The following is a 22,688-nucleotide window of genomic DNA, read 5'->3' on the forward strand; positions in this document are numbered from 1 at the left end:
AAACGCCCTGGGATTTTTAATGACCGCAGAGAGTCAGGACCTCGGTTTTACATCTCATCCGAAGGACGGAGCCTGTTTACAGTATAGTGTCCCCGTCACTATACTGGGGCATTAGGACCCACATGGACCGCAGGGTGAGCGCCCCCTGCTGGCCCCACTAACACCTCTTCCAGCAGCAGCCTTAGTTTTTCCCAGGAGTCTCCCATCCAGATACTGACCAGGCTCAAACCTGCTTATCTTCAGTGGGCTGCCAGGTGTGAGTTGCAGGGTGATATGGCTGCTGGCAAGAACAGAGAGAGATTTATTTTTAATCCTTGCGACGGCTAATACATTTTATAATAATAAAATCCGAAATGTTAAAACAGCTTTTCATATTTGAGCCGGAGAGGTGGAATGATCTTTTGTGACCAGGATCTTTATACATTCTTCGGGTCTTTTAATCCTTCTGGTTAAACAAATGCTCGCCACGAGGTGGCAATATAGGGCCGCTGGAGAATCCCGAGTCATCGCTCGGCGATGGACACAGCGGAAATCCCCGAGTCCACCCGAAGCAGCTCGGGGTAGTTCGGCGGGCAGGACTGCCGCCTCGGACAGGACTCCAGTCCACCACAGCGCTGATACACAGGGACACCAGGTCACCTAACCAGCACGTATAAAGGTCATGGAAGAATACGCCAGCCCTGAAGTAAGGTCAACATGTTATGCGGACGGTTTTCAACTCGCTTTTAATTAAGGTGGAAGCAAAACACGTAATCTGACTTTTGATCTCCGTTTTACCAGTCTAATTAAGTAATTAAGGTGGTACCCGAATGATCTCGCGATATCAGACACTGCGTTTGCGGCGGTTAAAAAAACCGGCGGGCTCTTGTGCATTGTCCTTATTTTGGACTTGTCGCAACTTCGCAGTTTTCGGAGTCACCCCTAAATCCTCGATTTCTGACCCCCCCCAAACCCGGATCAATGTCGTTTTCGGCCACAGGAGCAGCTGACGCGCTCCACGCCGTCTTCAGGATCGGCTTGCCTCTGGAAGTGAACCCTTAACTGATGAAGCAGGGGACGGCCTCTCCGGGCCAGGAGTGCCAGGCTGGCCTGGGAGCCAACTGATTAATCGGATTCAGTCATTCGGGAGTCCTACAGGAAAGGAAACCATCGCACACGCTGACTCTCTAGAGCAGCGGAGTGGCGCTGTTATTCACTGTTTCAAATCGCTGTCTCTATCGCGAAAACGCCCGTCTGCCGCTTTAAGGGCCCAGCGCCTGCGGTTCACCCGTGGGTCTAGCGTTTCCTCTTCTGTGGCAAGAATAAACCCAGCAGCCAATCGTAAGTCTAGCTGGCTCCTCTTTTCAAGAGAGAGAGAAGCAGCGTCCCTCCACTCGTTGTTGGGAGGGGGAAACAAAAGTAGTCGTGCAGATGACCAGCGCACACTCCCACTTACTCAAGCCATGCAGCGACGCGGAACAGGTAGGCGTCTGGTTTCTGATCGCTTGGGATGCTTTTGCGTGCGCGAACACCGGCTCTTTCGCGTCCCTGCCCTGCCCTGCCCTGCCCTGCCCGGCGGCGGCACGACGGCCGCTGGGTGTGAGCGCGCTTCTCGCTACCCGACAGCCGGGCTTTGCGGATCACCCATCCGCTGGTCAAAGTTGGCGGCGTTCAGAGCGCCGCGCTGGTCCAGATTCAAACGCGGGGCTCGCTTGAATCGTCGAGCGGCCCCAGGTCTGCAGGAAAAGTCGCGAAGGCAAGTGGGAGGGAGGGAGGGGATTGTCACTGACTTCAGCGGTCCGTGTCGTCCCACGGCTAAAACGTGGCCTCCATCCCTTCCACCTACCAACTTCTATCAGCCCCGGACTCAAAGCCACGCTAGCCTCCTCCTGCGGTCTGTCGGGCTGGGTTCATGTTCAACTGGCTTGCTCCCTTATTGGGGGACATTCCTGCTGGTACAACGCCTCGACTCCGTGCGCCATTCAACCGCTGTCTTTACAATCCAGAGCTGCGACGTTTCAAACTCTGCCCGCTGTAACCGCGGTAGCCGACGCTTCCCAAGCAGGGTGATCTCTCGCCCTGGCTTGGCTTGTGGGAGCTCCGCGTCGAGGTTCGGCAGATCCGTCGTTTAGTTCGGAATGCTGACACCTCCTGACCCAGCCGGATCCCCTCGGCCAATGTGCTTCGGATTTCCTGGGTGATCCCTTCAGTCTAACTGCAATTGAAAATAAACGAGTCACTCTCCTTGACAAGTGTAGATTTGCCCAAGCAAAGAAAACTAAAGAATGGCGTGGCAGTTCACAATTGAAGGTAAACATACTTACTGTGGTGAGTTTGAATGGAATTCCCGTTTGAATATGAACTGGTTTAATAGTTCTCATGGACATATCAAAGAAACAAGGTTATTTTTTTTCCCATATTGTGTCTATTTCCTACTTCATGGGTCTTCAGATCTGGTCCTGGAGAGCTCCAGTGTGGCAGGTTCTGTATAGAAATCTGATAGATAGTACTGTATACAGTCAGCCTTTAAATAATCAAGTTGAACACTTTACCCATGATCAAATAAATAATACATAAAATAATAAGTCATCTACATTTGGAAGACATATCAGTAGGATTGTGAAATAGAATGTGACAAACACAATGTTAAAAACAAAGAGCACTTTACAAGAGCAACAGCTTCTGCTACAACAGCAAAAGAACCATTAAGGATGATGGACATGATACTCTCTACAACAGTGGGAATCGTTTAGTTAAAAAGAAAGAGGAATAGCTGGTTTAAAATTTAAAAGTGCTGGATTCAAAGCAAGGAATGTTGTGTTAAAATTGTGTAATGCATTGCAACATTCTGGGGTTTAAGGGAGTGTCCCACACCGACAGGCTGGAGGAACTGAGTCTCTTTAGTCTGAAGGGAGAGTCCCACACTGACAGGCAGGAGGAACTGAGTCTCTTTAGTCTGAAGGGAGAGTCCCACACTGACAGGCAGGAGGAACTGAGTCTCTTTAGTCTGAAGGGAGTGTCCCACACTGACAGACTGGAGTCTCTTTAGTCTTGAGGAACAGAGGGGTTTGCAAGGGGACCTCACACAAGTATTCAGAATCCTCAAAGGCCTTGACAAAGTCAATCCAGGAGGTATCTCCACATTAAAGAGTGAAACAGAATATTTGATTTTTAATTTATGATTTTGAAGTCTGTTTAAACCTTATACAGGTTATAGGAAGAAAAACACCACTAATCATGGCCTCCTAATAATCCCCATCTATGAATTGGCTTCATTACTCTCTGCTCTCCTCCCCACTGATAGCTGATGTGTGGGGAGCGTTCTGGCGCACTATGGCTGCCGTCGCATCATCCAGGTGGGGCTGCACACTGGTGGTGGTGGAGGGGATCCCCATTACCTGTAAAGCGCTTTGAGTGGAGTGTCCAGAAAAGCGCTATATAAGTGTAAGCTATTATTATTATTATTATTATTATTATTATTAATTTGGAGATGCAGCAAGATTTCATAACTCCCACCGTGAAACACACACTCTGTTCTGAAAACGCGCACATACTGTACCGCGTTCGGTGTCTGTTAACTGATCTTGCTACATGAGGAAATGAGACTTCACTCAAGTTCCTTAAACACTCTCGGTTCTGACAAAAAAATCCCCGCGATAGAAAAAAGGGCTTAGTTCCCTTTTACTCGGTAATGGAAAAGCCAGAAGTCAAACAGAGCGAATCTGGGAAAACTGGATCGGGGTTTCTGAACAAACATCCAAAAAGCGGATCCGAATAAGCAGGTGAGAGTTGTTGTTTAATATGATTTTGTGATGTTGGAAACGAAAATGAAAAAAACTTCCCGACTTTGTGCAGTAGGTACTGTTGGCATTTCTCCATTTGGCATAAGTGTAGTCACCCGAAGCGCATATTTGTAAATAACAATTTTCTTCTTAGCTGTCTGGTAGAATCTACCCATATGGGCATGTGTTAAGATGTTAACGGATCACAATGTGCTCATACGTTTACCGTTATATTACTGTAGAATTTCACATTCTTTCTTAAAGCGTTTGTCGTCTGTCTGCTTTGCTACTCTGGTTCTTGAAACCGGTATGTTGTGGGTTCATATCTCAAGTGAGACACCGCTGTTATAACTTATAGCGAAGTAGCGAGTGGCTTCAGTAAAACACCCTTATAAATGGGTGTAAGTGTATTTTTGTTTGCATGCGTTTGTCGTCCAAGGAATCAATGTACAAGGACAGTAGAATAGATTCGTATATTTCATGATATCCTCTTGTGCAATGATGGTATTTAATTCTATTACAGAACGATGAAGCTGAAGTGCGATAATACTGTTTTCATACAGAAGTGATTTTGCACAAGCGTGTATTTATTGATCAACAGTCTGTACCACCCGTTTCACACGTTAGTATCTTAACGCTCTTTTGGCACGGTTCCGATGCTTGTGTATCTTCGTGCGCTTCCATTTGCAGATGTTTATTACATTCCTCTGCCGTGAAAAAAAAAAACACCTTTTAAAGAGCTGGAATGAAAGACGCGACGAGATAATGACGGCGCAGTGACGGGGCCCTCTCTCGAACTGAAACCATGACCAAAATTAATGAACAGAACACCGTCGTTTCACAGTGAACCCATCTTGAGCTGCACATGGCGCCAATTAGAGTCACCCTAGACCTCACCAGGCAAGAACAGGGGGTAAAAAATAGACTCGGAGCTTTAGAGGAAACCGCAAGCAAAGCTACAAGTCTAAGCGCTGGCTCTTACTGCGTCTGTAGGCAAACTTCCGTCTCAGGTATGACATCAGTCCGACTTAAATAGACACTTCGTAAGAGTGCGAGGCTCAACTCAACCGCTCTTCACACGCATGACCACACGTGCACACATTAAACTATACGTTTAAACGTATACTATATATATATACTGTATGTGCACTCAAAAACTGTTTATAAAAATACAAAATCTTACCCAAAAGGGAAGAACGCCTTTCTATTAACATTTTAGAAAAACCAAAACAAAGCAACAGGTATATGTTAGCAGGCTTTCGTTAAATTCATTTTTAATGGTGGTTAGTAGCTTCCCCAAGCTGTTTGGATTACATTTATTCTTTTTTTTTTCATTCTAAGGACATGCAGACTTGATTAGTAACTTAAAAGATATTCAAGTCCTCAAAAATGAATGATTTAGAAAGATCTATACAATGTACTGAATTATTAAGGCATTCAACAACAAGAGTCCTGCTTTAGACTGTTCTACTAACGGTTTTAAAAATCTCTTAGAATCAAAATACAGAGCAAAATATATTCAGACAGCCTTCCGAACCTTTCCTAAAAAGCATCAAAGCTTTTTTATTCATTTATGTTGGAATTCAAGGCTCCCCGGTAAACACTGGAGAAAAACCTCAGAGGGTTAAGATGAAATTGTTTGACAGAAAATGATCACGAGGAATCACAATCTAGCTAAGGCCCTAGATTGATTTGATCGGTTACAGTGGTTCCAGAAATGAAAATTGTCCCAACCAGTATGGGCAGAAGAACCAGAGAAACAGAAGTAAGCCATTTCAGCATTGTGGGAAGAGACATCTGCTACTAAACCTGTATCCCACCTCCAATCTAACTGTACAGAAGACTCACAGCTCACAGGAGTTGGGAAAAATGCAGAGGAGAGAATTTTCCAGAGAATTTTAAACCATCAGTTTATAAAGTCACTGTGTGATTTAAGTCCACTTTTTAACTACACATTTTAATCACCCTTCGCAATGACAATCTGAACAGTGTGTTCGCCCTACATCCACTCAGGCCGGAAGAGCCGTACTCTCCCAATTTACATTAATAAATTACGCGAAACATACTTGAGTTTATGTGTCTTTATAAACTGACGATTATCGCTCAGGTTAAAAGCGATAAATTCTGACTGAGCAATGTTGTTAAATGTTATTGTGTATCATGGTATTGAAGTGTTGATGGATGATATTATTGCTGTGTATGTTATACGCTTATGAGCTCTTGATCATTTGTCTTGATGCGCAAGACGAGGTTCCCACAGGGGCAATAGAGGGGCAATTAAATTACCCCAGGCAAGGCCTTGCAATTCTCTGCCTCCTGCAAGTGTGCAATACCAAGCATGGCCAGTAGGTGGCGGGATTGTATTCTGGGAAACAATCTGTGCGTCATCTCTGGCGGTGGTTTGCAGTTCCAGTGAGGTGGGATTCAGATTTAATAATTAATAATAATAATAGCTTACACTTATATAGCGCTTTTCTGGACACTCCACTCAAAGCGCTTTACAGGTAATGGGGACTCCCCTCCACCACCACCAATGTGTAGCATCCACCTGGATGATGCGACGGCAGCCATAGTGCGCCAGAACGCTCACCACACATCAGCTATCAGTGGGGAGGAGAGCAGAGTAATAAAGCCAATTCATAGAGGGGGATTATTAGGAGGCCATGATGGGGTAAAGGCCAGGGGGGAAATTTGGCCAGGACACCGGGGTTACATCCCTACTCTTTTCGAGAAGCGCCCTGGGATTTTTAATGACCACAGAGAGTCAGGACCTCGGTTTTACATCTCATCCGAAGGACGGTGCCTGTTTACAGTATAGTGTCCCCGTCACTACACTGGGGCATTAGGACCCACATGGACCGCAGGGTGAGCGCCCCCTGCTGGCCCCACTAACACCTCTTCCAGCAGCAACCTAGTTTTTCCCAGGAGTCTCCCATCCAGGTACTGACCAGGCTCACACCTGCTTAGCTTCAGTGGGTTGCCAGTTGTGAGTTGCAGGGTGATATGGCTTTCACATCCCGAATTGCACAGCACGTAACTAATCTGATCATTTCACTCGAGTTTATTTAGTACCAGCTCATCCTGGGTTGCCTGGTGAGAGCACTGGCTGTGTAAACTTCAGGAAATCCCATTTAATCCCTGGATATTGGTAATGAAGCAAGATTACTTGAAAGCTTAGATCACACGGAGCAGACTGACTGCCATTCTGCATCTTTAAATCCTTACGAGCTAAAAACCTCGAGTCATGTGGGTTACAGTCATCGCTGATTCAAATTAGTTTGGCAACCCAAAGTTAAAATAATGACTCAAGAGCGGTGTGGTAATTAGGAACTGCCATTTCCGCCAATTAATATGTACTTTACTTATGGCAAGTCTAGGCTATAGGGCCCATTCTCTGACACATTATGAACAATGGGTATCTGAGCACTGTGCAGCTTCATTTAGTGTCCCCTGTGTACTTCCTGTCCGTGAGTTTTGAAAATTATTTTTTTCGGCAGCTTTTAATTTTCCTTCCAAGACTGGGTTAGAGCCAACTGGGCATAAAAGAGTGAGGAGAGACACGACCAAGAAGGTTCTGCAAAAACCATGAGTCACGAAACGTGGTCAGAAATTGAATTTATTTAGGAGAATGGAGAAGCGGTCCCCAAACCTCAGCTGAACACTGATTTCCTGTTATCGCCCACAGCAATGACAACGTGAACTTTCGTTTTGAATTACACTGTGTGTAGCGTGAGGTTTTAGTGTAAGGCTTATTTTAGTCCCGTTTCTACAAATGGGAAATCCTGAAAAATTCAACAAAAACAAACAACCTGTTATAACCTTCTCTGTGTCACCGAGTTTGGGTACCACTTCTCCAGTGGGGTGACCACCTGTGTGGACATAGAACGAGCCTTAAAGTCACTTAAAGTAGGCCAAAAAAAAGACGTATTTCAGAACGGATCCAGATGGGCTATAACCCAACATCGCAGTGCATCCTCAGCAAACCTTTCTTTACCATCAAAATGATGAGATGGAGCTGCAGTTAAATGGATACCATTAAACAGAGATAAACTGTACTTAATGTTTATTTCCACGTAGTCTGTCTGCTGTAGGGATGAGCAGGGAGTTCTCAGTTTCAGGGTCATTGTGTGGCAGATAGCTCCGAGTTTTGGAACTGCTTTTCGCGGTCGATTTTAGATCCCCGAGTCTTTTGAGTTGAGACTTTTGGAGGCCGCAAGTGTCCATGTGCTTTAAGCCAGCGCTCACCCTGATGGAAGAGGCGCTGGGACCAGTCGACTGTAGCAGAGAAAGTATCACTCCTCTCCCCGCAGTGAGCTCCTTCCATTGAGGCCTTCCTGCCTCACATTCACTTAAAGTAGGATAAAAAAAAACTATTTCAGGACAGTTCAGAAACCTCTGGGTCTTCTTTTACACAAAGCTCTGTGAGGGAGGACTCAGGGACAGGCTGCCCAGCGGTGCTGCTGAAAAGAAACGGCCCGTGTTCCTTCGGGGAAAGGCCGAACGGGGTCCTTACATCAACAGGAATACTAGCAACCACCCGGCCAGAATGGGCAGAATTGCCACAAGGGGGCAAAAGCGCCATTTTCACCCCGGGCTTCCCTTCAGCAAAGACCTCTCAAACTAAGGGGGAGTCTGACAGTTTCTGGCTCTCGCAAGAGATGTCGATCCTCGGCCTCGTTTTGATCACCTAAAGCTCGCAGACTCCCAAAATCAAATAGTACCGACAGTACGCGGTAACCATCAGCTGATTGAAGACGTATGATTTCTCCATATCTTTGTGTTTTTTGTTGTGTTTTCTAAGTAATGGAGAGAATAACGGCCCAAACTATGTTAAAGGTGGATGCTGCACATTGGTGGTGGTGGAGGGGAGTCCCCATTACCTGTAAAGCGCTTTGAGTGGAGTGTCCAGAAAAGCGCTATATAAGTGTAAGCAATTATAATTATTATTATTATAATTAAAACGTAACGTAAATAAGGACAACCTACCCTCTGTTTTAATGAAAAGATAATCCGCAGACGTGTACTAAAAAAAAAAATCTGAAGCAATAGGCTTATTAAATGAAACCGGTACAGATACACTACAGGAAGTTCGAGTGACCCGCGGCAGCGCTTTTTCGCGTTTATTTTTACTTCTCCGAGTGAAATGCATCTCCCCTTGTTCCCGTGCTTGTAATGCGCCGCTCAGGCAACAACAAAGACGAGCTCTCGTTTTAATATTTCACGGCAATGTGAGAGATTCAAAACACGAATCGGCCTCAAATTCCAGTGAGAGAGAGAGAGAGGGAAAAAAAAGATAAAAACAATTCCTGCGTCCTGAAGAGGGGGTGGAGTGGAGTCGACCATACGACCCCCCCTTACAAAACGGGAGGTCGATTTCCCACCGAAGAAACCGCACTGATATAATATAACACAAAGACCCTTCCTGCACCCGGAGGAGGGGGCGAGGGATTCTTCACATGCGTGACGGGAATCGATCATCGTTTGTTTTTTTTAGGTTGCACGGGGCGTGCAACAGGAACGCACTCGTCCCCCCCTGAACCCAGAGGCAGTCGTTTCGTGTTTGTGTTTTTGTAACTGGCGGGCCAGTCGCCGGAGTATCCGTCCGCCCGCAGCTGGTCTCCCGGCTTCCCGGCGCGCAACACCTTTTGTCCGCAGGCACCTCCACGGAGCGCCCCATCTCAGAACGAGAGAGGAGGGGGCGACGCCAGGGAGGTGGGGGCAGCTGCTGAACCAGACCGCGGCCGGACCCGGGCTGTGGAGTCCGGGGGAGGGAGGGGTCTCCTGCTCGCTGCACCCCCGCCCCCGTGTTTCGCTTTCAAGTCGTCTGTGTCGGCGCGTAAGCTGAAACGCTCACAGACGCCCGCTGGGGGCCTCGGCGGACCTCCCCCCTGTCGCCTCGGTTTTGGTTGCGGCGAAGAGATCCCGGAGACGCTCATCAGGGTTTGCTTGATGCGAGCGGAGACACAGTGTCGGGAGGCGCGTCTATAGGCTCGGGACCCCGGGACGCTGAGAAGAGGAAGAGGAGGAGGAGGAGGAAGGGGGCTGCTTTATCCCGAAACTTAAATACGCGATTCTAAATGTGACTGAAAACGCGTGCCAGTAGCATCTGAGCGGGACGCCAGCTGCCTCTTCAGCTCCTCAGGGCTGCGGGACGCGCCCCGTTTTTTGGAGGAATATGGGGGGTCTGACTTGAGACGCGCACGGACGGGGGGGGCAGGGGGAGGCGGCGTTCCGAGACCATGAGAAAATCATCCTAAAGGAAAGAGAAAGAGGGAAAAAAAAAGACCCCCGATCAGAACAGTAAGGGGGAGAGCGACCGTGTGTGAATGTGAACATCGCCCAGCTCGGAGTCCGGAATGGTGGTGAGTTTCTGGCCATCGGGTTCATGCTGTTGCTGTTGTTGAAGATGATGATGGTGATGATGATGTATTTCTTTCTGTTGCTGCTGCCCGTTTTGCCCGGGGGGGCCGTGCCGTTCAGATCGCGGTTAACTCTTTGTGTCCCGCAGGAGCGTCACAGGGGTGGTGAGTGAGTGAGGGGGGGGAGGAGGAGGAGGAGGGCGAGACTGAGCTGCTGTTGCTATTAGTTACACGCCGCTTGATCCTGCTCTGGGCGAGGGGGGCCGTGCCTTCGGGAGCTCACCCGCGCACCAGTCTGGCGGGGGTTAGCGGTGTTTTGAACGCGCGTGTGCTTGTGTGGCCGTCACCCATCCGGTCCGCGGGACTCGCCTCGCGCCCCCCCTCCAACCCCCCATGCAGCTGCTCCGGGGCGAAGCACGCGGGGGGCCCGTGGAGGAGGCGTCGCGTGCGCCGGTACGTATTGTCTCGTTTCTTTTTTTCTTTTTCCTTCTCGTGGCTCTCCCGGCCGTCGGCACGCGCGCTTCCCGACTGCCGGCGCGGGGCTGCGCGCGTCAGAGAGGAGGGGGGGGGGGGGTTGAAGTGCGTGGCGTTGTGAAACGCGATGAAGGCGTGTTGTATTGTTGTTGTAATGACTCGACCCCCCCGAGTCGGACTGGGACGCGGTGGAGGTGCTGGTGGCGGTGGGCGTTCCCGGTGGGCCGCCCCACCCCTGTCTGTCTCGGGCTGAGAGCAGGTGCGGGTCGATCGGTCATCGCGATGGGGTTTTGCTAACACGCTGCAATGCAACGGCCTCTTGGCGGTATGCCACTATTATTTATTTGTACGCTGATATGTGGCTGGGGCGACCATGTGCCCGTCTCCCTGCGTGCTGCTGGAAAGGAATAGTCCCCGCAGACGGATCCGTCACTGTCAGGGTGGCCGAGAAGCGAAGGTTTGTTTAAACAAAACAAAAACACCCTCCCGTTTCTCTCTCTTTCGAGGTGGGCTGTTGACTGTTACTGTAACACTTTTGGTACACGAAACGTTGTTGTTGTTGTTGTTGTTGTTGTTTTTGGAAGGGGGGCGGCTGTCACCCCTTGAAGAAGTTGTTTCAGTCCGGAAAGAGGTGGGGTCCCGTTCAGACACGTGAACTGCAGAGCCAGGAGACGCGCGTCTGCTTGTCTCGCCTGCTCTCCGTATCCCCAACCCAGGCCGCAGCGTCACCCCACCTCTTGATCGCCGAAGGGCGGCTAAGCTCTGTGAACGGCAAGACTGCCTCTCCAGGGGACTGGTGCTCGGCATGCCGGGTCTTCCTCACCCTCGCCTTCACAAATGGCCGTGACACATCCCGGGCTGCGCTGCACTGATCTGCTCATGGGTGCTGATCGCTGGGCGGGACAGATTTCCCGACCTTTTACCTTGTCTGACTGGCTGATGAATGACACAAATGCAATACCGCTGTCTGATCACCCATCTCTCTGTCCTGTCGCTTACCTGGCACGCAGGTAAAAGTACAGCCCCCCCCATTGCCGCTGCCGTTGTTAATTAAATAAGTCAGAAATGGTCTCGCGTCACCGAAGGAGGCTCCTAAAGCGACGCCCCGTGTTCAAAGGCGTGTGCAGTGCATTTGTGCCGTTAAACAACGCCATTCTTGTTTGTGTAGCTGCAGAAGCCGGGACGTGATTAATCACCATAGTTACAGAGTTTGTCTTCAACAGTTGCACGGCCCCGCTGTAGCTGCGTTAGCATCTCTGGGGGCCGGTATTGTTTTCTCCCTCTTCTCTCTCCGTCTCCGTTCCGGGGGCACTGGAAGAGGAAATGTGATTAATGGTCGTTTTATGCGGCTTCCATGGCTGTCAGCGTGTTGGTATTGTTGGCGGGTGAAGTCCGCCCCCAGCCGCATCTCCCCATTTCCCAGTGTGTGCGTGTGTGGGTGCAGATCTAACTTTCGATTGGTCAAGGAGAAAACTCAAATCCCGATGTGTGTGATGTTGCCCGGGCCGCTCATGTTCACAGAACCGGTGCTGAAGCAGGAGTGGTCGGTACCCGTACTGCCAGCCGGTATCTTTAACCCTACAGTACCTGACGGTACCACAGCGCCGTTTCTCTTATCCAGACCATCTTGCGGGCCGGGTTTAAAAGCAGAAGCAGCTGCCTAACGGCCTTTGCATAGAACCGGTAGGGCAAACTCGACTTCCTCCCGAAATCGCCCTCGGCATGAAAGGGAGCGGTCATCATTTAAATGCGCTGCTGGAGTTCCTGAATGGGTTTTGCATGTGAAAAAATAAAATATTCAAATTCTGCGTGGGAGCGATGAGCACCTTTGATGCAGGAGGCACTTATTCTTAGTGATCTCTCATCTGGCACTAGGTACTGGATACATTTGGGTTAAAAGACTGTTCACCTGATTTGCATAACTTGTATTGTATCATGTTATATTTTGCATGGTCTTAATTTAAACAGCACGGGGGATGACATGCTGGGCTGCTGGTTCTACTGAGATTCCTCCCCTCCCCCAGTAGGGTCCGTAGCAGTTCTCTAGCATCGGATTATTTTTTTTGTTTGTTCGGAGGGAGATCGTCTCTCTCCTCCCTCATCCTTTCTTGCAGTGTAGCAGAACGTGCATCCAGGTCTCTGCTCCCGCGGGGCATTTGTTGTTGTTTGTAATTGAGTCTGGCAAAGCCGGCCACCAGCAGCAGGAATACAGCGTGCTTGCCCGCCAGGCGTCGTGGGGTTCTGTGCTGCTCGGCCTGGGAATCTGACGGGGAGCCCGAGACTGTCTGGATGGTGAAGGCAGCCAGCAGAGTCATCGGTGCAGGAGAGCTACAGCTGGCCGACATCTGGGCCAAACACATAGTGTGGACGGCAAATAGAAATCTCATCACTCATCACCCCCTGCACAGTGAATCGGAGAGCTCCTTCTGTCAGGCTTCAGTTCAGACTGCCTAGAGTGAGAGCCATAGAATAAAGAGATCTTTCACTCCCACAGCTAACGACCTGCTCAGTTTAGACAGGCGGTTGTACACTTTGTTTTTGCGTCATGCACGTATCTAACGTATCTATCTCACCCAGTTTCTTGTTTTATTTTTCGAAGTTGTAAAGATGAAGCTGCAAACTTCTTCTTTTTTTTTTCACAGCTTATGCACGCGTGTTTCTGATTCAGGAACGGGTTCATTAAAATAGCTGTGTTCTTTGTTCTTTGGATCGTGCTGTCCTGTACCTGAACGGGAGGAGGCCAGTTTCCTACCTGGGACAATAAAGGAGTGGCGTCATCCTACCTAGGCAGTAAATGTTTTCTTCCTGTTTGAATCTGAAGCTGCAAGTGGAGGTGTTTCAATTATTAACAGGGTTCTAAAGAAAGCAGTGTGCGTCTTCAGATGTGTGCAGGAGATAGCCAGTGTACTATGTAGCCTAATCCGGTGTCTCATACTGTGGACACCTGGGGCTGAGTGCATTATTTACTACAGTGATCAGTTTGCATGTTTGTTTTCTTAGAGAACGTCTCAGAAATGCCACCGAGAATTACAAAGGCAACTCATATTTGCGTCACAGAGTAATTAAGGGATGGTAAACATTAACTATTAAAATCGAAGTACTGTTTAAAATCCTTCAGCAGTGATCCTTACATCTGGTCTTGGGGATGGACAAGGGCCTCGGGTTTTTATTCCACCCTTGAGCTCCTGGTGACTAAATTGAGTTCACGAGCGGCTCGATTGATCTCGACTACGGCTGTGTCCCAGATCCCTCCCCGTCGTGGAGCTTGGAGTTCTCTGTGAACCCTGGAAGGCTGAGGACTTTAGGACGCGGTGTGGGAATCGGCGCTGTGGCGTGTCGGTGACATTCCCCTCGAAGATTGCAGTGGGGGTGTTGTGAAACCATCGCCGAGCCACGTGAGTTGCAATACTGCCTGTGAGGTCACACAGCGCTTTCCAGTAGAGGCTCCCAGTTTATCCACAATCTCCATCTCTCCTCCTGTCATGCCCCTGTCCAGCAAGTTTTCTAAGTAGCCAATAAATCACTCATTTATAAAGACCTGGATCAATTAACTGTCCCAGGCTTAACAGTCCCAGACATTTAATTTTGCTGAAGGTGATCAGTTAAACAGGTGACTTGTTTTTAATTTAGGGATCATTTGAAACCAAAAACTGGAGACCATTGAGTTGCCAAGGCCAAATGCTTGATTGATCTCTACTGAGGGTGACCTAGGAAACAAAGTGGATTTGGGGCTCTTGGGGATCAGGACTGGAGCTCCCTGCCTCATCTCCCGCTCCTCTGAATTTTTTAATTTAAAATTAAACCGAAGCGAAATATTTTGAATCCAGGAAAGTAAAGGGTAGAAAAAATGCTGGCATTTTTATTCCAACTTGGCTGTGATGCTCGGGGGGGGGGGGCTCTGGCTTAAACTGCTGGTCCTAACGTTCGTCCACCAGCTGGAGGTCATGGGCGGACCTGGCTTCGGTCCGAGCAGGGGATCGGGCTCCCGATTGCCGAGCGCTTTAATCGACTCCGGGCCTCCGCGTGATCTCCATTGATCTTAATTAGATGTGTCCCAGAAGACGCTTGAGTTCCCTGTCACTCCTGCCGTCCCAGAAAGCCTTGCTCCCTGGTGACTCGTCTCCGTCAGAGCAAGTGTGGGGCCGTGGGAACATTTTTTTCACTTTGTAGAAACCTTGGCCAGGGTTCGAGACTCTGCTTCCCCCTCCCATAATTATCAAGGCCCTCTCCCATCCTTTTAATTGGACTTCAATATGTGTCACTGTTCTTAAGGAGGTTCAGTGCTAGAGCTGAGATGCTCATTGATCCAGATGCACCATTGCTCCAGAGCTACGCTTTTCAAGAAGAAATCTCACAGCGCAAGTCTTGATTCTTGCAAATTTGTTTCTGTAAAATGCTGTATCTTGACTTTATACAGACCCTGTCTGCAGAGCTAATTAGGGACCAAAAGTGTTGATTGCACCGTGCTAATTAAAAACTCTTCGGTGCCTTCTGCACAGTGAGCAAGGGCAGTAATGAGAGAGAGACAGTTATTCTTTTTTTTTTTAAGTCTGCTTTCCCTAATGCACTTTAAAATGTCGTGTCAGAATCTGGCTATTTGTGGCTGCAGTGGTTCTGCTTCATCATGCATGACCCCCATGAGTGACAGGAGATAAATCTGTCAGGAGCTGCGATTTCTATCAGGATGATCACAAACCTCAAGTAGACTAAGACACTCACTGGTCAACTGGTTCTGCACTGAGCTAAAGGCTAAGGAGAAAGCTAAAGGAGAAGAGATTTCTCAATTGGGTTAGCTCGAACCCGTTGCTCTGATTAGATGAGTCTTCATGACTAAACCATGGTTTCCTGATGTTTCTATTGCACGGTTCTCGATGGCGTGCGTTTGGAAGGCGACTGCTCGCTGTCTTCCCAGATCCCTGCTTTTTCGACGCCTTTCAGCAGCAGAGCAAGCAGTGGGAGAGCATGCATCTGTGGCTGCCAGATGGGTTATACAGCGCCTCTGTATGTCTGTGTTACAGAAACATAAAAAAGAGCTGCAGTTGGCCTCTGGTCACGGGCCCACTGTGAACTCCTCTGCACTTCCTGCTTGCGTCAGGCAGTCCTTCAGGGGCTCCCTGCTGTCAGCTCCCTGGGGGTCCTTTTCCAAGACCCCGGCACTCTCACGACTTTCAGTGCTGGGGTCATATTAAGATTCCTGATGCTTTTGCGGTTTTGCTGCGAAGCCGAAAGGCAAGTATGTGCCGGGTTCCCAGTGCTGTCTTCACGTGTCGTGAGTCGAGAAGGGGTGAACTCCAGGCCCTGCGAGCACTGCCAAGACCTGAAATGGTCTGATACCCCAACATTATGGGAGATTTTATTCCCTCCCCAGCATTTGTAGGTTTTGCGTCGTTTTCATTCCTGAGAAGCTGGGCTCATGCGAGCTGCCTGGTATCCGATCCGCGATGAGCACTTCTCTGCTGTTAATTGTTAATCTCTGCTCTGACAGCACACCGGAGTGGCTGCAGGCCAGCGTAGTCTTGGTGGGGAACAGTCTGCATGCTCTCTTGTGTTTTCAGAGGGCTTTGCAATTGCCAATTGGCCAATTTTTGCCTTTGATGAGTTTTTGAAGAACAGCCCCAAGCTGAATTGAAATATGTCTACCGTGACCAAGTGTGTCCCTTACGTTTGTCTGTGTTTGCTTGTCTGCTCAGCAGTTTTTAGTTACAGTTCTGTGGTAGCAGATGCCAGTACTAAACTGCGATTCAGGTTGACATGCTTTTGAAGTCCCCGTTGTTGTCCGTTTTCTGCCTTCCTCATCCTCCTTTTCGGCTCCTTCCTCCATTAACACGACAGGCAGGAAAACTGGCCTGCCCAGTATTTGAGGAGAACACTGTGTTCAGTTTACACTGGCTGGCTCCACGAAGGAGGGATTCACTGGTAAGAGGAGCCCAGTGGAGATGAAATGAGGCATTAAGTGAGTTTAAGCACCGCAAGGCGGTTGTCAAGGGCGACGGGCTCCTCATTGCGCAAACCTATTTACTTCCTGCGGGAACACCGACCTGCTGCGTGTTGGTTCCACTCGGCTGTTGAAGCTTTTCCACAGCATTGTGGGTTTTTTACAGATCCTGCCGTGTTCCGCTTCTTAAACACGCCTAGCAGCATTTCTGGGTCTCAGTCTTGTATTACGTCATATCCGTGACGTCTAACTGCACATCTGCCACGTTGGGTTCATGGCCATTAGCATCTTGAGCACCTCCACAGAGGTGATGAGGAATCGTTATTCCGACAGTACCTTCACTGGAGTGCCCTAAACCCAGAAGAGCAGTAGAATATGTTTTCTGTTGCTTTCCAGTTCCCATGATTCCAGAACACTAGAGGCACGTGCCTTAGTGCCCTCTGCTACAACGAGCTCGGCTGCCCCCCTCCCAGAGGCTACGCGATCTGTGATTAAAACCAGCGCGCCCAGGGGAATTTTCCTTCCAAAGCGGCACGTGTTTTTGGAGTGAATTCAAGTCGTCCGCTTTCGACTGTTATGAGAAAGCAGATTGGAGGTGAAGGCACAGGCGGCTTTTAAGTCTCTCCGCAGCGTTCTGAGATCTGACGCCAAGCAGGAGGTGAGGTCGGGATCTTCAGCTGTGTACAAAGTGGGAGAGGGCTGCATATCCCGAGGCGATGGGATAGTTTTCCACAGGATCCTGTCAGGTTACCTCAGCCCTCTTGGTCACCTGTTTGCCTATTTAACAGCGGTTCATCGCCGGCAGCACTAGACGCTGAGGCTGTGATGTCCCGTGTGGACCCTGTGTAGTGTTCTGATGTACAGTTGGATGTTGTTGAGTTGATCCGTTGGTACGTGGTCTCAATGCTAAGACAGCGCTGGTAAGAATAGGGTTTTTTGTTATTGCTGAGACTGCAACAACAAGTGAAGTGCTGATTTATTTTAGGAGCACAGTATAAGAGCTGGAAGGAAAACTATAGCTACCAGTTCCCTTTTTGTTGGCCTGGTGAAATTCATTAGAACAAGCCCTATATGCCGAAATAAATCTTACCCCCCACTCAAAAAAGTACTGAAATCACTACACTGAAATGGTCCATTCAGTAAATAAGCACATCCCAGGGTGTTTCTCTAGAAGAGTAAGGGTATTATCCTGGTGTCCTGGCCAGTATTCCCCCTAGCCTTTACCAGTCATGGCCTCCCTAATAACCAACCCCCCTCTCTGAACTGGTTCCATCACTCTGCTCTCCTCCCCACTGAGAGCTGGTGTGTGGGGAGCGGACTGGTGCATCATCCAGGTGGGGGGACACACTGGTGGGGGTGGAGGGGATCCCCATGACCTGTAAAGCTCTTTGAGTGGAGTGTCCAGGAAAGCGCTATAGAAGTGTAAAGAATTATGACTGAAATGTCTGTCTCCAGCTTCACACACACACTGGCTGGCAGGACAGAGGACTGTTCACTCCAGTGCAACGTTTTCATCATTTGTGCAGCCTGCAAACTGCGTTCAGCGCAGATCTCTGCACCTTCTTTTCAAGAAACCAAACGGCTCCGTATACCGCTACTTCTCATTGTCTGCCTCTCTTCAGACTTGAAACCCGTGCCGTGTGTTTCTGAAACCTCTACTCCGGGCCAGGGCAGGAGAAAGCTTTAGAAACTGTGCAGACGGGGGGGCTGTGAGATGTTTTCTTTCTTCATTCCACTCACCTTCATTCATCTCCTGTTCTGTATTTGTTTTTTTACTGAAGAACTCACTGGACTGAACTCACTGCAACTGTGTGGAAGGTGTCGTCAGGGTCTGTAGCAGCAGCTGGCACCCCTGGGTGTTTAGTATGCAGCCTGTGGCCCCTTCGCTAACAAGTCGCGGAAAAGGAACTTGGGATTGTATAGGGAGGTGGTTTCCAAGAGATGGTCCCGGAATGCGGAGATAAAATTGACCTTGCTGTATACGACGTGCCCCTGACGGAGTCTTCCCATAGTACAGCTGAATGAGCAGGACTGAGGTGTGTGTGTGTGTGTGCACTGGGCTTGCATTTTAAAGCCTTGCGGAGCAAGAAGTGGCGTTTGTGAATGGGCTGTTCTGGGGGGTTGGGGTTCGGGGAGGACATTAAAGAGGCCCTGTTTTCTGCCTGTTGCGATTGTCTGTGTTCTCAGACAGGGGAGCTCTTTCCAGCTCTTTGCTGTTTCTCTCAGTGGCGTAGACTAGGAGACATTTTAGGATTCTGTAAGGATCAGTTATTCTGTAACAAGGGCATCATGTCTGGTTTTAAAGCTTTTCATAGTTTCAGTTTAGACAGAGCTTGGCTGGCTGTGTCATTCTCCTCTGCCCTGTATGAGGCCAGCACGAAGCCTGGCCATTCTAGCTGTAGTGTGTTCGAACTCGTTTAGCCTAGGAAAGGATGGAGTAGGCGTTTTGAGTGCTTGTCTGCCAAAAGGCAAGAGGCAATCTGATTTCAAAAACAGCTATAGTGATTTTTTTTTAGATTTAGCATTGAAAGGGGATCTTTAGAGAGCCAGAATTATACCAGCCCCAAGCACACATTAGGTGGCGTACCAGGGTTAATGCCCTTTTTATTAAATGTTAAACTGAGGGTCCTGACTCTCTGTGGTCATTACAAATCCCAGGGTGTTTCTCGAGAAGAGTAGGGGTGTCACCCCAGTGTCCTAGCCAGTATTCCCCCCTGGCCTTTACCAGTCATGGCCTCCTAATAATCGCCGTCTCTGAACTGGCTTCATCACTCTGCTCTCCTCCCCACATCCAAGTGGGGGTACGCACTGGTGGGGGTGGGGATCCCCGTTACCTGTAAAGCCCTTTGAGTGGAGTGTCCAGAAAGGCACTATATAGGGGTAAGTAATTATTATTATTATTAAGAAGAATGAACAGGAGGCCAGCCTTGCACAATAAAACGGTATAAGATATAACGGTTACAAATGAGAGTAGGCAGTTCAGCCCAGCTGGAGTTAGTAATTGATCCAAGGATCTCATCTGGACATTTCTTGAAGGGAAACCAGGGTGTTGGCCTTAATGGCCTAACTGTTCCACACTCCTCCAACCCTTTGTGTAAAGTAGCGCCTCCTGCTCCAAGAGCACTTCTATGTAGTTCTCCATTTGTCACCTCTAGTTCACATTTCACTTTGAGAGTTATGGACGCTTGGATCAGGTCCCCTCAGGGCCTTTTTTGTTTGAAACGGAGAAGGTTGGGCTCTTTTATCCTGAGCGTGGAGGATGATCGGAATCCGCCGGTGTTTCTGGAGTGGGATTTGAACCCACGCTGCCGTAACAGAGTGTAAACTGAATGGGGCATCTTAAGACTGCCTGGCCGCACGAAGACCAGTGTCAATCATTGCAACGTTGATTTTTCTCACCTACTTTACCGAACAGGGTCGCGCTCCCGATCAGAGTATCACTTTCTGAACTGCCCCCATTCAAATGAATGTGCGACACAAGAAGCAGCTGAAAGAGTTACAGCCAGCGTGTCTGAATGTGCAACTGGGTCCGTTTGCACGGAAAATATGTTGTTTTGTCTAATGAAGCTTTTCTTTTTTTTCAACAATGTCGCCGTTTTTCCCCCGAGAGAGCAGGCGCGCCTGTACAAGGGTGTGCAGTGTATTCAGTACAACAGGGAGCAGAGAGGGGCATGAATGTCACAGGGGTGGGTTTCCAGAATCTGCAGTGCCTCGCTTGTCCCCCCCAGACGGCGGACTCACAGTGGCGATTGACCCCTTTCTCTTCGGCCGCTGGAGGGCTGATTTATCTCCTGACGGCGCGACAAACGGCGCCAGCTCGGTTTGTTTCGACTCGTACCAGCCCGTGGCGGGCGCGGAGGCTTCGGACGAGCAGGAGAACAGAACCCGCTTTCCTTGGGAGGGGCGGGGGGAAAAACCATCGTAGGAATGCCTCGGTTCGGACCCCCACACCCCCCACCCCCATTACGCTGGCAGTCGCCACGGAGACGCACCCCAGGCGTCTGGGGACACCTGCAGCGCACCAGTGCGCTGGATTCTAGAGCTGGGCCTACTGGGAAGGGAGTATCGTGGTGGTGGTGGGGGGGAGGCCACGTAGACCGGGCAGGATCTCGGAGGTGCCGTTGCTGTGGCGACCGGCCTTGAACTGCAGGGCCGCGCAGATCTGCCGAACGGCAGCAGGAGGAAGCTGCTGGCAACACAGTGACCTACTTCTCCCTGGACACGTGACGCAGAATTCCTCCTCAAGGCGCCGGACCCCTCTGTACCACACACAGACCCCACCCCGGCGCATCACACCGACTGACAGAAGCAGGCCTGGCGATTCTCACGAGAGACCGAGAGGGCAGTTCAGGCCGTGAAAGGTCAAGGGTCGAGAGTTGGTGTGTGTACAGCACTCCCTGTCCAGCAGGTGTGAAGAGTGTGTTCCGTATCTGACGTTGCCTTGGGAAGAGCTCTGCACACGTGTGAAATGTAGCAGCCTAAGCCAGGGATTTGTTGGCAATCTGCAGTCAGGCTTAAGAAAACTTACGTGCCCGTTCAGGAAGGGCTGGCGCAGGTGTTTAATGTTTAATTGACAGCGCAAATGGAAAAACTGTCCAGGATTCCAGGTTAAAGTAGTTGTTGATTGCTGTGTCCGTGTGTAGCTCGGTTGATGATTTCATTGTGCTGGAAACGCGCTTTTAATGCTGTCAGCTCGTACAGCAGTGCTTTCCTCAGACCTCCAGGGCCTTGTCTTGGAACTAGTTCGCACTAGTTCACAGCCCCTCAGTGACTTTGCTGCTTAGGCTCACATGAAGAAACAGACGAGTGATTTCCTAGACTGTTCTGGGAATGATTGGAAAGCCTACATGAGCACATGGCATTATTCAGAGCTGATGCCTTCATGGCCCTAATGTGTGTGTTTTCATATTTTTTTAATTTTTGAATCGGAGGCAAACGGTCAATCGTGCCGTTTGCGTGCAGCAAGCTGTTCTGGAGCCAGCTGGTTATATGCGGTATGACGTCATGGACATGTGGTACATGAAGACTTTTGCAATCTGAAATTGGCTGTTCTGGACTGTAATGTCCTCCCATTGAGGTCTTTGTCAAATGTTACATGTCCTACAAGATGAAGTTGCTGGATTACAGCTGCTGCTGCAGTATATGCCTCAGATTCCACCTGCCATCCGGCCATCCATTTTCTAAGCACTTCATCCAGTTCAGGGTTACTCTGGAACCGGGGGTACTGGTGGGGGGATGCCTAATACACCATGCGAATGAACTTCAACACAGCAAACAACAGCAGAACAGGGCAGGCTGTAAAGTACAGCGCTTCCCAGTTGCCTGTTTCAAAAGGGATCATTCTGAAAATGAACCTTCTGGAGCGCCGTGATCTGTAAGAAGATGTGATGGGTAATGGGGAGCATGAGAAATTTGAATGGAGCCTCAGAGGCCCGGCCCGAGAAGCTCCGAGGCTCTGAGAATGTTCTAGAAGCCCCCAGGCCCAGGATGTTCTAGAAGCCTCGAGCCTCTGAGAATGTTCCGGAGGCTTTGGGCCTCCTAGAATGTTCCGGAAGCCTTGAGGCTCCTAGAATGTTCCTGAGGTGACTGGGCCGCCCAGGATGTTCCGGAAGGACTGAGCCCCCAGGAATGTTCCGGAAGCTCGGAGGCCGTGAGCGCGTTCTGGCAGCTGCCACCGTGAGGACGCAAGACCGTGGTTTGGTCGGGGGCCAGCTGGTTCGAGGGGTGTACTAAGTGTCGGTTTTGTTTCCCTTCCATGGCCCCAAGTGTCAGGACCCAAGGGGTTCCGAAAGATTGCCATGTTAATGCGGGCAATGAGTCTCACCGATGTCGGAGGTAAGTCGCACTCTCGCCCACCCCACCCCGCGTCCGTGTCGAGGGACCCCAGCACCGATGTAGCTTTGTAGTTGCTTCGTTGTTAGGAGGCCTTTCACCGCGAGAGCGATTCAGGCAATTGGGCTTAAGAACAGACTCCCATTGGGGTCCTCGGGGGTTTGCAGTTTGGAGACACTTTAGTTGTCAGAGTTGCTGATTTTTTTATGTTTTAAGGGTAAAAGCCTTGCTGTTAGGAGACTTGAGTTTCTGCATTTTGGGTTTTTATTAGCTGCCTTTCAAGCTCTAAACAGCTCTGTTCAGAGTAATCTTCTGTATCATGGCAGC

General features: G+C 49.5%; 1 protein-coding gene across 12 annotated transcripts in view; it reads left to right on the forward strand.

Annotated features, from left to right (window-relative positions):
* Window positions 1–22,688, forward strand: part of arhgap33 (Rho GTPase activating protein 33) — a 63,207-nt gene that overhangs the window by 852 nt on the left and 39,667 nt on the right. For 2 of the 12 annotated variants that reach the window (XM_069185100.1, XM_069185104.1), the window contains exons 1-2: window positions 3,564–3,761; window positions 22,296–22,364. The exons of 1 other annotated variant lie outside the window; for it this stretch is intronic. In XM_069185100.1, the coding sequence (XP_069041201.1) occupies window positions 22,328–22,364 (37 nt within the window). In that variant the 5' untranslated portion in view covers window positions 3,564–3,761; window positions 22,296–22,327. Of the gene's footprint in view, window positions 1–1,240; window positions 1,462–3,563; window positions 3,762–8,832; window positions 10,124–10,170; window positions 10,574–10,621; window positions 11,052–22,295; window positions 22,365–22,688 lie in introns of those variants that run through there. 9 more of the 12 variants (XM_069185098.1, XM_069185106.1, XM_069185101.1 and 6 more) reach the window with 9 other exon arrangements.

The sequence above is a fragment of the Lepisosteus oculatus genome, chromosome 27 (genome assembly GCF_040954835.1).
Source record: "Lepisosteus oculatus isolate fLepOcu1 chromosome 27, fLepOcu1.hap2, whole genome shotgun sequence".
In the NCBI taxonomy this organism is placed as follows: domain Eukaryota; kingdom Metazoa; phylum Chordata; class Actinopteri; order Semionotiformes; family Lepisosteidae; genus Lepisosteus; species Lepisosteus oculatus.